We start from the raw sequence: 17,141 nt of genomic DNA on the forward strand, positions 1-17,141 counted from the left end.
AGTTAAGACAGATGTTATTATCTTCATTCTATAAAAAATCACATACATTTAATTCCAGGCAGGATCAGAACTATAAAATCATTACAATTATCAATTAACAATAAAGTACACATTCTACAGATTTCTGAAATTTTTGTTTTACATGTAGTTGATAAATTCTTAAATTCTTATTCCATAAATTTGCCCCATCATGACTATATCAGTTCTCATGAAGAAATTCTTATAACATGTACTCATGTACCCCCCCCCCCCCTCCCTTCCTTGGCCCTCTAAAAAAAATGAAAAATATATATAACCCAGGGAGTCATGAAACAAATCATTTGAATGCAAGGATGAAATGAGAAAATAAAAGGTTAAACCTAAGGGACTCATCTGCATATCTTTTATTTGTTCTTTTCATTGGTCATAACATTTCCAAAATTATATGGTTGCTAGGTGTTCTGATAGACTTCCAGGCAGTTTACATATATTCTTTTGACACATTTAATTGTTCCAGGAAAGTGTTTTAAGTCATGATAATTCCAAAAATATTGGTTGCTAGGTGCTTTTTCCAATTATTGTTGTTCTGAGAGACTTCAAGGAATTTTACTGAAACATTCAGGTAATTGACCAAAGTAGGAATTACATATTTTTGAAATTTAATTGTTCCATGTCTATGTTTGGGTCTTAACATATAAAAAATACATGGTTGCTAGATGCTTTTCCTAAGCATTATTGTTCTGAAAGACTTCTAGGAAATCTATTAAAATGGAATAGTATCCTTTGCAATCCAATTGTACAATATAAAAATTTGGGACAAAATATTAATGTCATAAAAAGAAGAGCTGCTATGTACTGTTTTAAAAAAATTCCTGGTCTCTGAGTCTTTTAGGGAATCAAGTTTTAATAAAATTGGAATTAAAAGAGCAATTGTATTGTATCAGAAAATTGGTCATCATCATCCACCAAGTATAATGCAGTAACAGTTGGTTCCAATATATGCAAGAATGACCAGTTACATTATTTAACAATTTGAAGACAGCTTCAAAAATGTCCTCCTTGATTTATATAGTAGCCCCCCTCTTATATATATACTTCAAATCCATCACATCATCCAAACTAATGGTCAAATAACGTTAGATAGAGCATGCCCTGTGTCTAGTGGTATCTGACTGGAAATCTGAGTCAGTACGGACGGACGGACGGACGGACGGACGGACGAACGGATGCATAGACCGAAAAACATAATGCCCCTAGGTGCGGAATAAAAATGTCGATCGTCTACCATTTCTATCGCTCGTACTAAAGTATAATCACTTGTAAACTATATATATGTTAATTACTTCTATATGGGACCGACATACCTGCCTTCTTTTCAAAATCTCCATGGGGGATTTTAACCACAAGAGAAACTAATGCATCTCTAATTAATGTCATTTTTAATTTGTATAACATTAATCTATGTTTTTGTAAGTTATCCTCCTGTGACGTAATCTTCAATTTGTTGAAAGTGGTCACTATATGTTGTAAGTAGAATCAGTGATTTTAATTTTATAAACTAGGGTTTTGAATGAGTGTATATGTGCTTAAATGTAATTTATCTCCGTGGATGCCTTGTTTGGGGATTAAGGTCATATAATTGAGGATTTCAAGTGTCTGATTAACACCTCCCACGGGGGAAATGATTAATCCCCCACAAATTGGGAAAAAATATCGACGGGATCCACTTGGTCCGAAACGACTTGGGCTGGAACTACGACGGGATCCACGTGGTCCGGAACGACTTGAGCTGGAACTACTTATATCTTGTGTAGAATACCTCACTCCTCACTCGTAAATAAGTACAAATATATAGGAAAACAGGAATTAGGTGTCTGGCAGATAAAATAATGAACAAAAACAAACAAAAAAACACTCACAAGTTACAACTCATTTCTGCCAAACTGCTGACTAAATATGAAGTTATTCTGTTCAGTAGTATTTGAGAAAAGTGTGATGAAAATTTTTAAGTTCATTCAACATACTGAAAAATTCAATGTATGATGTGTGACAGGTCCGAAAAGTGCTAACACGTTGCATTTCATCACTATTAAACATCTAACTAAATATTATGTTTATATCTACCTGAATAAAGTGGACCGGAAACATTTGTTGGACGAACGAACGGACGGAAAATGTGCATGAAATCAAATTAGCTTCCACTCATACAGCGGGATTTATTGGAGAAATACACTTAAAAAATGACCGAAGTGACCGTCTGTAATGTAAAACTAGTATAACATTTTTTGTAGGAAGCTCTTACATGCCCCTTCATTCATCCTAATATTGTTAGTCACTTACCAGTTGAGATATCAAAAAGTAAAACTGAATCCAAGGCACTGAGACGTATATTACAGGTCTCTGGTTATAGTGACAATGGAAGATGTTGTACTCTCGTAAATGCATCATTACAACAAGTGATCATTTGAATCTTAAACCCGATTATTAACTTATAAATATGCCACTTTCAAATCAAAGGTTTTAAAAATCTGATTCATGGCTTAAACGATACGCGAGTTAGGAAAATAAAAATGTAAATTCCTAGACATACGGACTGGCATCCTGAAACAAGCAGACGCTATTCATGATATTTGTAGAAAGTGGGCAGTTACAACGAGGAAAACAAATGTGTCAATATTGGCTGGATTTTTTTACACCTAAATCTTTAAATAATGATTCGATCTTTCAAATTGGGATCGAAAACGACATAAAATTGTTTAAATGGTCTATTTGTGCAAGTGCAATAACATTTCACACAAGTAAAACAAAAGTTGTTTTCCTTCCGGGTCACCTGAGTTCAGCCGGGTTTATCAATTGAATAATTTTTTCTGTGAAATGTTTTGTCATATTTTCTATTTTTCATTGACTTATAAATTTTTGAGTGCCCCCTTGGCAACCTCCATTTTCTAAAACCAAACTTACTGCGTATGAACGAAAACATTGAAATGGTCGTATTTCAAAGAAAACCTAACTGATTGCACTATGTAAATAAATTACCTTCACTAGAACATGTTTTGGTTGCCTTAACAGCTACAGCTGGAGATGTGTAGTGACCATTTCTTCTTTTAGCAATGTATTTTCTGGTAGGTTTCCGTGTCCTGGCAGCCATGTCCACTACAACCTTTTCTGGGGTTGATTCATTGTCCACTTGCTGCAGGACGTCTACAATGGTAATAGAAACAGTGCAATAATACGGTCACCATGGAAGAACTTTGTGACGTTAAAAACGTCGCCAAGGAAAAATAGGATGACGCTGAAGTTGTCACCTCAACAGAGGAAGAACTTGAGTAATAGGCATCACATGACAGAGGCATACCGGTATATTCATTAAAATTCTATTACTCGTAATCACAACTAAATGCCCCTTTAACACTATTCAAAACAAGACACAACGAACTAAAGCATGGAAAATAAAGGTAAGTGCAGACGAGGATACGTAGAATTTAAAAGATGGGAGCAAATTTTGTTACTGGAAAACAACTTAATTTTTGCAAGCAATCTAGCGCTTTTAAATAATGCAATATTTTCTAACAACCATCTAATCTAACTTTTCTACAATAAATAAGATAATGTAAGGAAACACTGTGTACCAAGTTTTACTTTCTCTGATTTTACAGATTTCGCGCTTTTAACTTTATATACAAGTCACGTGTTTCAGTTAAAGGTCGTCGCTAAGTGGCGAAAAATCGAAAGCTTTAAATTCTTTTGAGTACAAGATAGCACAGGCCATGTGGTCCATATAAACAATACTGGAAATCTTCGACAAAGTGTTCCAATTTTTACATGGCTACAATGGCAGACGTCAAAGGTAGGATTTTTCTATCCTGTTCGTTTTTATCTTCATTTATTTCAATTTGACGGAAATTGTATTCGAATGTACGCTTTCAATTCATTATTTAAATACTTTATTAATCAGTAAGTTTTCATTAATCAAGTGATTGAGATCGATAAAAGATACACGAGTTAATAACAGGGAAAGTTATTGTTATATCAAAGTATGTAACAGTAGAATATAGTTACACAAATCTAAACACGAAATATTTTTGAATTTTTATTTAAGTCAGTTATTTGATATGTGAAATAAAATCACAATGAAATGAATGTACACCACTGTAAAAGCTTAAGTGATTAAATTTTAAACCAAACATGCTTTTCAAATTCCAAATTTGATTATATTACACTGTACAACAATCAATTGAATAAATTAAAGTTTTTTTTTTAAATAATTTAATTTGAATTGATCTGTATTATACATTGTATAATAAAATTCACATAAAACATTAAGGCAAATATATTATATAATATAAGACTTCATTTATTTGAACAACACCTTTCTCAAAGAACATTTCTAGTTTACTTGGTAATTTGGGGTGTCATATTCTAAGACTACAAAACTATTACTATTATATTAAAAAAAGATAAAAATCAATAAACCCATGAAAACAGAAGGATATTTTCTCGGTTTTAATTATTTTACTTAGAATAAAAAAGATGCGATATAACCGTTTTATCTTATATCTTTGTTTTCGAAACGTGTGTTATCTCGACGCAACCCTTATCTTCATAATCGCAACTGCATCCAATCTCCCAATTGTAATGATTATCTAGAAATTTTGAGGTAATACAATATAAAATTTAATAAATAAATAGTGTGTCTCCATCATAAGCTGTTGTATCAATCATAAATAGTGTGTCTCCATCCTAAGCTGTTGTATCAATCATAAATAGTGTGTCTCCATCATAAGCTGTTGTATCAATCATAAAATATCATTTAATGTTCATAAAGTTTAAGTCTCAATTTTATAACAAATAAATTTCATCACAGACTGCATAGTCCGTCGTGAACAAAAAAGATTTATAAATTCACTGATATCTGCATATACAATTTCATCAAACATTTAAATAACAATTCAAGTCTTAATCTACAAATTTACAGTTTCGACCCATTTAACGTAAACAAGTAATGTTTCTGGGTCGTTGTATCTGAGCGATCACCGTTAAAACATTACTAAGTTGATCACAGTAACGTGATTGACAGTTTTATGTAATGATCTAATAACTAAATAGACTGTCAAATTATCTTTTGGAAACACGGACATGATCGAAACATTTAGAATAAAAGTTACTTCACAACCATTGTGTGCTACAAGTAGAATGAATCTGTCAAATTAGTTAACTCGTGTGTGAGAAGAGGGTACTGGAATCCTTCAGATTTCTCTTCTGTCCCGTTAAAATAAAATATAAAAAATCATTATCAGGCACTCATTCTATCAAACGGTTAACATATACAAGCACACCCTCTAGTAATAGTTAATGGATCAAATTGATATTCAATCTACACAGAATATAAATGTGACGAAGTAAAAAAAAATATATATATATAACGAAAATACGAAAAATGGAATTACACGTATAAAACTACTTGTCCTTTCTTTTCCTTCTTTTGTTTGAATTTTATACAAATCTCAAAAAACTCTGAAGTATGCAAATGAAATTTACATCAAATCCCTTATTCATTTGTTCCGATACATCTCTAAAATACATACTACAAATAAAAAAGATGTGGAATTATGGACTGTTGAATGAGACCACATCCCAACAAAACAAATAACCAGAAAAAAATCTAGAAGTCGACACACAGTCCTCAACTATAGACCTGTCTCTTTACAATATGTTGAAACCTCAATTGTCACAAGTTGAAAAATCATGTTTAATAGAGTTGATAGAGACTTAATGATAACATTATTTTAAAGAACTTCAAGATATGTTGTGGAAAGTACTAGTGCCTTCCAATACTCCCTAACACATTTATGAGAATATTTCTTTCTCAGTTTCAACCAAATTTTTCATTTTTGTCTCCATGTAAATTATTATAGAGACTTTGGAATTTAAAATATTTCATTGATCAATTACACTATTTCTAAGGAGAACTTCGAAGGCACACTTTCCGAAGAGTGAAAGAAAACCAGGCCAATAAACTTCCAAATATACCAGAGCGAAAAGGTTCACAGGACGATCCCGATGAAGGTGATCAGTGTTTTCTAGGATATGGGAAACATACAATTATAATATTCACTTGCACTGTTTGGCAAATATCACTACAACCCCATTGTAATTAACAAAATTGTTAAATCGAACATATTGGTTCTCAACTTACTTCAGATATGAATAACCGCGGAGGTGTTGAATATACGCCAATTACGGAGTCAGAAACTCGACAACTTAAAAACAAGTCATCTACAGATGAATCAAACTTGGCGTGGAGTATTAACCATCAAGATTGCAACTCTTAACAACGCAAAACAATAAAATCAAAAGACAACAAGGGATAAATCGAGACATGTAATAGACCTATACGTAAATGAGAAAGTAACTCAACGGCAAAAAAAACAATAAGACATCCATAGGTCAACATACGGCCTTCGTATGACATGGAAGCCAATGAAATGGATTACCATGGAGGTAGATTATGTCTCATACTGAACACAAGCTGAATTAGCAGTTTACCGTCAACCGCGTCCTTCCGCATCAGTAAAATGATTATTGAGAACTATTTCCTCCGAGAAAGTCAAAAGTTGAGAACCCTTAAAAAGTTAATGGGGTTGTTAAAATATAAAGTAATTCTGAAGTGCCTTGTACCTGCTTATGTATCATTTCATTTCGCCATATAATCATTAATTTTTTTATAGTTTTGTTTATTTGGTAATAATGGAAGGATCTAAGGTTTGTTTGCATGCTCAATAAAAAAATATTGTTTAACGATGTGATCAATTTTAATATTACTGCATTCAATTTTATAGCTTGAGTCTGTCTGAGAAGTTTTCGGCAAAACTAAACTATTACTTTTCATTGATTGAATAATATTGTCCTTTGTTTTTTAGTTTGTTTGCGTTTTTTTATTAATATTATTACCATATTTGATTTTAAAATTAATGTTTTGATGTTTTAAAATTAAAGGTGCAGCTCCTTTAATCTACCAGATGTCAATAAAATCATCATTGTATTTAAAATTAAAAAAAAAAGAAACTCATATGATAATTTATCATTTTTTTTAAACAAGAGGGAAATAACGTTTAAGAAAATATCTCCACCGTGCGACAGCAAAATGTCATACTAAGTCCAAATATTCAGGCTGACATCTCAGATATTTTCTTCACTGATATAAACGATATATAAAATTGAGAATTGAAACGGGGAAAGTGTCAAAAAGACAATAACTCGTCCAAAGAGCAGAAAACAGCCCAAGGCTACCAATGGGTCTTCAAAACAGCGAGAAAATCCCACACCCGGAGGCGGGCTTCAGCTTCATGGCCCTAAACAAAAAATAATAATATACATATATGCAGTACTTTTAATAATATTTTATATATTTTAATGTTACTACAAACACGTGAACTTGCAAGTTTCAAATTCTTTGACGGTAATTGCTTTCTTTTTCGGACAGTGTCGTTTTCTTTGCCAAATATACCGTTCGCTCCCCCTTTTTAAAAAAATTCAGACTGTAATCCTTCTTTAATGCTTTCGGGAAATTATCAAGATTATATTTAAAATTCTAAATCCCAAAGTCCTTAAAATCCATTAAATATTTTACACTGGACCTTTGGCAAACGACAATCAATTTGGTATAATTTCTCGACCCTTCCTTTCTATGAACTGGATAACATTGTCCTTTCATCCAATCTGAACTGTTACGTTTATATTTTCATGAAATAAAACAACAGAAAAAAAGTTCGTACTGAAGACGGAAAGTATATACACAGAAATATAGTAACGGAATCTAAAGTGTCTGCCCTTGGTACCTAAAACGAATAAGGAGCGTGTTCCAATCCAATTGAGATTTTGAAAGTCACCCAAGTACCTATACGTTGACATGTGTATATTTATTTATTTTACCTCTCTTTTTACCATGGACAGATATATATCAGACGAAGACCTTATAGGTTATCAATCATGTTGAAGTACACATACACCATACTGTTATAAGATTCCAATAATTTTAACACTTTGTCAATAGTATAAATGGATGTAAGTAATCTGAAGATTTTAATGTTGAGACAACGATTATCTCGACTTTGACACCTCGACGAAGTTTAACCTACAAAGTATTGCTGATCAAGGGATTTAGAGCAGTATGTGCAGGGGGTCCTGAACAAAACTCGCTGCTTTAGTACCAAATTTCTCTATAAAATTGATAATATTAAGAGATTTTGCCAAATTTTGTTATAAGACAATATCAAACCAATGTTCTGATCATTTCAATGAAAAAATCACACAAAGTGTTGTATAGATTTTTATAGATAACCATAACCACAAGACATTAATTTTTCAGATATGATAATAAATATTTACAGGATTTTTTGGTAAACTGCCGAAATTGCTTCGTTTTGTCATCTTGTCGTCAGCAATAGAACAAGATCGTTTGCCACATAATATCTTTTCAAATTATATATTGCTAACGTGGTTGATAAAAATATCAAATAAGGCCTACATCAACTTATCAAAAGGTTTTTTTTCTTTGTCAAATGTGAATCGGTATCATTATCACTGGTTCGGGTTGGGATCGCTGCTTGTTTGCAGTTGATTCACATAGTCACAATCCGCATAGAATCCAATGCGTTCATGACGTGAGTGGTGGAATTTAAGATTAATAATCGTGTAATTTTACTAAAATCTGAATTTCAACAGTCAGCATTGAACTCGCAAGATTACTGCTCAAATCCTAGCCTAAAAGGACGATGTATGCTACAGAGGTCACTGCAACTTAAGAGGATTTCCAAGATCGGTCGTCTTTTATATTCGAACTGGCATACCCCTCTTGAGCCGCATACCTGTGTTGGATTATATCACCTACCCGATCAAACACTGACAAAAATTAGGACGCAGACATAAAAATCAATACCAACAAGTATATAGCTATTGAATAATTAAATCTTTAATATTTCCTTACAATAACTTATATTCTTTAAAGTAAAGGTAATTATTATATAAAACATAATAAGGTTTAGAAACAATCCTATATATCAACAATACTTATCTCTATTCCACAAGGGTTCAACACATTGTTGGCTTGTTTGTCAGTTGCATTAATGTAAACAAATAATCAATATAAAATTGACAGCATCTACAATCATTTACACAACACACTCTCTATAATCCACATGGTGCTGGTACTTTCTGTTTGTGAACTTTCCGATTTTAGGGTATTTGGTCTGGTATTAGTAAGTTGTAAACATTTTTATGTTAAACTTTATTTACTGCATCGTGTCTCGGTAAATGATACGATTATAGCAATTTTTTAAAATCTGATTTTATATAATATATTGAATTTTGATGAAGTTAATGGCAGGTTTTATTAACCCAGGAATATTTTATTGATCGAATTCGTAGGTCGACATTAATACGTTTGCTTTGTTCATTTATTTATTTGTTGTCAATTGTATTAAAAGCTGTTAGCTGTTTTATCAAATAACACATTTAATCTGTTGTTCTAATATGCTGAAAATACGCTTAAATCGTGACCACTATCATTGATTTCGCTGTGTGCAAGGCGGTGGAGCGTTTCAATTCACCGATTACAATGCAATTTTCAATAAATTCGCTGATATTACAGATATCAATTTCACAAACATCTGTTTAGAAATGTAGGCGAGAGGGCGCTGACAATACCGAGCGGACAGACGCACGATGTTTCTATGTCCCTCGGTCCGTATTGCGGCGGGGGACAATTAACAAGATACTGATTTTGAGATAACGGAAACAATACCCTCTCTTTTTTACCCCCCTAGGCGAGGCATACAAATGGAAATATATATCATATCATGGAAGTAGTCAATATAATACTTTCATGATCATGTCAAAAGTATTTTTAGAAACCAATGACCGTCGATTACTTAGGTTAGTAACTTTGGTGTGTAACAACTTGGTGCTCTTAAGTCGGTCTTAGTTTAAATAAAATGCTTCGCTGGGCGCAGCTTGATACGACCGCAGAGGTCGAACCCTGAACAGTTGGGGCAAGTATGGACACAACATTCAAGCTTGATACAGCTCTGAATTTGGATTGTGATTAAATATTTGACACAGCATAGGTTTCTGACACAGAAAGAATGTGGTCTAAGAACTTCAATTTTTTTAATTTACCTATTATGGTCCAATGTCCAAAATCAAAATACATGGTTAGATTCAGCATATCAAAGAACCCCATATATTCAATTTTTGTTGAAATCAAACAAAGTTTAATTTTGGACCCCAACTTGGACAAACTTGAAAACTGGTCCAATAATCAAAAATCTAAACACATGTTTAGATTCAGCATATCAAAGTACCCCAAGAATTCAATTTTTGTTAAAATCAAACTAAGTTTAATTTTGGACCCTTTGGACCTTAATGTAGACCAATTTAAAAAACGGGACCCAAAATTAAAAATCTAAAAACACGGTTAGATTTGGCATATCAAAGAACCCCAATAATTCAATTTTTGATGAAATCAAACAAAGTTTAATTTGGACCCTTTTGACCTCAATATGAACCAATTTGATAGCAGGCCCACAAAATAAAAAATCTAAATACATGGTAAGATTCAGCATATCAAAGAACCCCATATATTCAATTTTTGTTGAAATCAAACAAAGTTTAATTTTGGACCCCAATTTAGACCAACTTCAAAACTGGGCCAAAAATCTAAAATCTAAATACATGTTTAGATTCAGCATATCAAAGAACCCCATATATTCAATTTTTGTTGAAATCAAACAAAGTTTAATTTTGGACCCCAACTTGGACCAACTTGAAAACTGGTCCCATAATCAAAAATCTAAACACATGTGTAGATTCAGCATATCAAAGAACCCCAAAAATTCAATTTTTGTTAAAATCAAACTAAGTTTAATTTTGGACCCTTTGGACCTTAATGTAGACCAATTTAAAAAACGGGACCCAAAATTAAAAATCTAAATACACGGTTAGATTTGGCATATCAAAGAACCCCAATAATTAAATTTTTGATGAAATCAAACAAAGTTTAATTTTGGACCCTTTTGACCTCAATATGAACCAATTTGATAGCAGGCCCACAAATAAAAAATCTAAATACATGGTAAGATTCAGCATATCAAAGAACCCCATATATTCAATTTTTGTTGAAATCAAACAAAGTTTAATTTTGGACCCCAATTTGGACCAACTTGAAAACTGGGCCAAAAATCTAAAATCTAAATACATGTTTAGATTCAGCATATCAAAGAACCCCATATATTCAATTTTTGTTGAAATCAAACAAAGTTTTATTTTGGACCCCAACTTGGACCAACTTGAAAACTGGGCCCATAATCAAAAATCTAAACACATGTTTAGATTCAGCATATCAAAGAACCCCAAGAATTCAATTTTTGTTAAAATCAAACTAAGTTTAATTTTGGACCCTTTGGACCTTAATGTAGACCAATTTATAAACGGGACCCAAAATTAAAAATCTAAATACACGGTTAGATTTGGCATATCAAAGAACCCCAATAATTCAATTTTTGATGAAATCAAACAAAGTTTAATTTTGGACCCTTTTGACCTCAATATGAACCAATTTGATAGCGGGTCCACAAATAAAAAATCTAAATACATGGTTAGATTCAGCATATCAAAGAACCCCAAGAATTCAATTGTTGATGAAATCAAACAAAGTTTAATTTTGGACCCTTTTGACCTCAATGTGGACAAAGTTGATAACGGGGCCCAAAAATCAAAAATCTAAATACATGATTAGATTCAGCATATCAAAGAACCCCATATATTCAATTTTTGCTGAAATCAAACAAAGTTTAATTTTGGACCCCGATTTGGACCAACTTGAAAACTGGGCCCATAATCAAAAATCTAAACACATGTTTAGATTTAGCATATCAAAGTACCCTAAAAATTCAATTTTTGTTAAAATCAAACTAAGTTTAATTTTGGACCCTTTTGACCTTAATGTAGACCAATTTGAAAACGGAACCAAAAATTAAGAATCTAAATACCCGGTTAGATTCGGCATATCAAAGAACCCCAATAATTCAATTTTTGATGAAATCAAACAAAGTTAAATTTTGGACCCTTTGGACCTCAATGTGGACCAATTTAAAAACGGGGCCCAAAATCCAAAAACTTAATACACGGTTAGATTCAGCATATTAAAGAACCCCAAGAATTCAAGAATAAAACCCCATTGAAATTGATCAAGAAATAAGCAATTTATACGAAGTATCTTCTTTTGCACAATACTGTGCAATTGAATATTTCTTGCTATTTTGCAATACTGTACAATTGACAATTTCTTGCTATTGCGCAATATTGTGCTATTGGATATTTCTTGCTATTGCGCAATACTGTGCAATTGAAGATTTCTTGCTATTGCGCAATACTGTGCAATTGAAGATTTCTTGCAATTGTGCAATACTGTTCAATTGAAAATTTCTTGCTATTGCACAATACTTATTATATAATAATTTACACATCCTGTTTGGTGTGTATCTCCTACCATATCATTATTATTTGCTTTTAAATATTAATCAGAAATAACCAACTTAAAATGGAAAATTTTAAAAGAAAAAAAAAATGAAAAAAAAGAAGAAAAAAAAATCCCCCCCCCCCCCCCCAATTTTTTGAACCCCCTTATGATTCATCACCCCCAAACTCAATCCCAGCCTTCCCTTTGTGGTATGGTACCTTGCAGTACAATTTCAGAGAGATCCATACACTTGAACACAAGTTATTGTCTGGAAACTAGAAAAATGCTTATTTTTGGCCCCTTTTTGGCCCCCAATTCCTAAACGTTTCGGGCAATTACCCCCAAACTCAATTCCAGCTTTCCCTTTGTGATATGGAACCTTGTAGTACAATTTCAGAAATATCCAAACACTTACACACAAGTTATTGTCATGAAACTAGAAAAATGCTTGTTTTTTGCCCCTTTTTTGGCCCCTAATTCCTAAAATTTTGAGGCAATTACCCCCAAAATCAATTACAGCCTTCCCTTTGTGATATGGAACCTTGTGGTACAATGTCAGAGAGATCCATACACTTACACACAAGTTATTGTCTGGAAGTTACAAAAATGCTTATTTTTGGCCCCTTTTTGGCCCCTAATTCCTTAACTGTTGGTACCATAACCCCCAAAATCAATCCCCACCTTCCTTTCGTGGTATTGAACCTTATGGTAAAATTTCATGGAGATCCATTCACTTTAACTAAAGTTAGAGTGCGAAAACCAATGTGTCTTCGGACGACGCCGGACGACGCCAGACGACGACGACGACGACGACGTCATACCAATATACGACCAAAAAATTTTCAATTTTTGCGGTCGTATAAAAATTGCTCCATTTAGTAAAAACCTCATTGAACCAATAATAAAGTAGTTATAAAGACAATGAAACCAAAAAATTAAATGGTTTGGACTTGGAACATGTTCTACATAATTAACGAGTCGAGTCAATCATCAGATCCATCAAGGTGATATCTAATAGTCTTAAAGACGTGTAAAGTTGTGAAGACTTTAGATCAGTCTTCCGTGGGAAGGAGTCTTCTCCTAAACATGACGACGGTCGATATCATTAATGAATTAGGCCCAGACTTCTTTGAGTGTATGTAAAAGTGGAAAATGGGTTTTATTTCGAACTCTAAAAATTGAAATTCAATTTCTGTGATTCATTTAATATACCTTCTATGATTTGCTTAAAGTTGTTTTCTTTTTTAATGGAATACCTCTCAAGTGTTTCGGTTAAAGATGAAATCAAAAATACATAGAAATAACGTATGCATATAATATTTTTGAACTGCCGCACATATTTTTGCCATTATGGTTAACTGGATTAAATATTTACACCATTTGTTTTTCTTTCTGATTGTAGTGGAGTACGAGAGAATTCGACAGTCGGGAAGGTAAGTCTTTTTTGTCATAGATTTAGTTAGCATCATAACACAAGAATACGTATCGTTGTAAAGTCAAATCAGTGACAAAAAGGATCAATTGAAAGCTGAGGTCAATTAAACTGAGTCTATCTCTTTTCGGTTATTAACTTTTCCCTCCGAGTCTCCAATATAACTATATTTTTTCCTGTCTGGATGTGTACATGCTAACATACCACTGGTCGTGCCAGACAGACATGACATACCACTGGTCGTGTCAGGTAGACATGACATACCACTGGTCGTGTAAGTCAGACATACATACCAGTGGTCGTGTCAGACAGATTAAAAATACCACTGGTCGTGTCAGACAGACATAACGTACCACTGGTCGTGTCAGATAGATATAATATACCACTGGTGGTGTCAGACAGATATTACATACCACTGGTTGTGTCAGACTGACATAACATACCACTGGTCGTGTCAGACAGACATAACATACCACTGATCGTGTCAGTCAAACCTCACATACCACTAGTCGTGTCAGACAGATATAATAAACCACTGGTCGTGTAAGACAGGCATATTTTTTCATATTTTTCATGTCGGGGCCTTTTATAGCCGACTATACGGTATGGGTTTTTCTCATTGCTGAAGGCCGTACTGTTGCCTATAATTGCTTAAATCCACTTCATTTGAACTTTGGTGGATAGTTGTCTCATTGGCAATCATACCACATCTCCTTATTTGTATATAACATACCACTGGTCTAGTCAGACAGATAGAATATACCACTGGTCGTGTCAGACAGACAGATATACCACTGGTCGTGTCAGACAGACATAACACACCACTGGTCGTGTCAGACAGACATAACACACCACTGGTCGTGTCAGTCAGACATAACATACCACTGGTCGTGTCAGACGGACATAACACACCACTGGTCGTGTCACACAGACATAACATACCACTAGTCGTGTCAGATAGACATTACATACCACTGGTCGTGTCAGACAGACATAACATACCACTAGTCGTGTCAGATAGACATTAAATACCACAAGTGTCAGACAGACATAATATACCATTAGGCCATGAATTGGGTACATGCTATTGGGTCGAGTCAGACAGACGGTCCAAACCACTGAATCGTGACAGACAGATGGTAACTTTGTTACATTTCTTCAGGATGTACAATTTGGTCTTTCATGGTAGCTGTCTGATTGACGTATACCCGTTATCTCCTTTTGTTCATATGTATACATAACTCATGATTAATTCGTTCTTTAAGTAACTTTTTACGTAGCTTCAAACCGATTATATTTCGTTTTTTTCTTTAAATTTTTATGTTTGTGTATTTGAATTTAAATTAAACTAGAGTGCACACGCTGAAATGTCTCGCCTGTTTTACTGATCATGACTGAATTGTATGTTGAAAGTTTTAAAGATAACAGTTTAACGACAAATATCACATACACTTAACATCACCAAGGTCGGATGGTCAGATCACCGAAACCCTTCTAGACGAACAAGTACAATTCACAATCTTTCCATAATACATACGCCAAAAAAGTTGAAATATTGCTTAAAGTGTCTGAAACTAGAGGCTCTCAAGAGCCTGTGTCGCTCACCTGATTCTACTTTGGTTTTGGAAATCATGTAAAAATAGATTAAAATCATAACAGATACCCTAATAATGAGTGAGGCCAAATTTGGTTTAATATTGGTCCTGTAATTTAATAAAAAATCCTGGTGGCCATCTTGAACAGTAAATCGGCAACAAAGTAGCAACACTTAATCAGCACCTCATAAGAAACATTTATGCCATGTTTTGGTTTCATTCCATTCAGTGCACCTCTAGAAGAAGCATTTGTATGTATTTCCCATAGGGTCTTATGTTAAAGGAAGTCCCCCCATTGGCGGCCATCATGGATGAAGGATCAGCTTCAAAGTAACAAAACTTAGTCAGCACCTCATAAGGAACATTCATGCCATGTTTGGTTTCAATCCATTCAGTATGTGGTTCTCTAAAAGAAGACATTTGTATGTATCATCCATAGGGTCCTTTGTTAAACATTGTCCCCATCTGGCAGCCATCATGGATGAAGGATCAGCTTCAAAGTAACAACACTTGGTCAGCACCTCAAAAGGAACATGCATGCCATGTTTGGTTTCATTGCATTCAGTGGTTCTCTAAAAGAAGACATTTGTATGTATTTCCCATAGGGTCCTATATTAAACTAAGTCCCCCGCTGGCTGCCATCTTGGATGATGGATCAGCTTCAAAGTAACAACACTTGGTCAGCACCTCATAAGGAACATTCATGCCATGTTTGGTTTCATTGCATTCAGTGGTTCTCTAAAAGAAGACATTTGTATGTATTTCCCATAGGGTCCTATATTAAACTAAGTCCCCCGCTGGCTGCCATCTTGGATGATGGATCAGCTTCAAAGTAACAACACTTGGTCAGCACCTCATAAGGAACATTCATGCCATGTTTGGTTTCATTGCATTCAGTGGTTCTCTAAAAGAAGACATTTGTATGTATTTCCTATAGGGTCCTATGTTAAACTAAGTCCCCCGCTGGCTGCCATCTTGGATGATGGATCAGCTTCAAAGTAACAACACTTGGTCAGCACCTCATAAGGAACATTCATGCCATGTTTGGTTTCATTGCATTCAGTGGTTCTCTAAAAGAAGACATTTGTATGTATTTCCCTTAGGGTCCTATGTTAAACTAAGTCCCTCTCTGGCGGCCATCTTGGATGATGGATCGGCTTCAAAGTAACAACACTTAGTCAAGACCTCATAAGGAACATTCATGCCATGTTTGGTTTCATTCCATTCAGTGGTTCTCTAAAAGAAGACATTTGTATGTATTTCCCATAGGGTCCCATGTTAAACTAAGTCCCCCGCTGGCATCCATCTTGGATTATGGATCGGCTTCAAAGTAACAACACTCGGTCAGCACCTCATAAAGAACATTCATACCATGTTTGGTTTCATTCCATTCAGTGGTTCTCTAAAAGAAGACATTTGTATGTATTTCCCTTAGGGTCCTATGTTAAACTAAGTCCCCCGCTGGCGGCCATCTTGGATTATGGATCGGCTTCAAAGTAACAACACTCGGTCAGCACCTCATAAGAAACATTCATGCCATGTTTGGTTTCATTCCATTCAGTGGTTCTCTAAAAGAAGACATTTGTATGTATTTCCCATAGGGTCCTATGTTAAACTA

General features: G+C 34.0%; 2 protein-coding genes across 6 annotated transcripts in view; one reads left to right on the forward strand and one right to left on the reverse strand.

Moving 5' to 3' along the window:
• The window catches only part of LOC127736128 (uncharacterized), a 50,252-nt gene that overhangs the window by 3,181 nt on the left and 29,930 nt on the right, over nt 1-17,141 (reverse strand). Inside the window, exon 6 of the mRNA XM_052246682.1 lies at nt 3,016-3,180. Coding sequence (XP_052102642.1) covers nt 3,016-3,180 — 165 coding nt within the window. The remainder of the gene's footprint in view (nt 1-3,015; nt 3,181-17,141) is intronic.
• LOC127736127 (testicular haploid expressed gene protein-like) overlaps nt 3,305-17,141 on the forward strand; it is a 34,204-nt gene continuing 20,367 nt past the window's right edge. Inside the window, exons 1-3 of one of the 5 annotated variants that reach the window (XM_052246676.1) lie at nt 3,665-3,826; nt 5,944-6,045; nt 13,899-13,929. In XM_052246676.1, the coding sequence (XP_052102636.1) occupies nt 3,802-3,826; nt 5,944-6,045; nt 13,899-13,929 (158 nt within the window). In that variant the 5' untranslated portion in view covers nt 3,665-3,801. Of the gene's footprint in view, nt 3,435-3,661; nt 3,827-5,943; nt 6,046-13,508; nt 13,632-13,898; nt 13,930-17,141 lie in introns of those variants that run through there. The other 4 variants (XM_052246677.1, XM_052246681.1, XM_052246680.1 and 1 more) reach the window with 4 other exon arrangements.

Source organism: Mytilus californianus, unplaced genomic scaffold (genome assembly GCF_021869535.1).
Source record: "Mytilus californianus isolate M0D057914Y unplaced genomic scaffold, xbMytCali1.0.p SCAF_3, whole genome shotgun sequence".
NCBI lineage: Eukaryota > Metazoa > Mollusca > Bivalvia > Mytilida > Mytilidae > Mytilus > Mytilus californianus.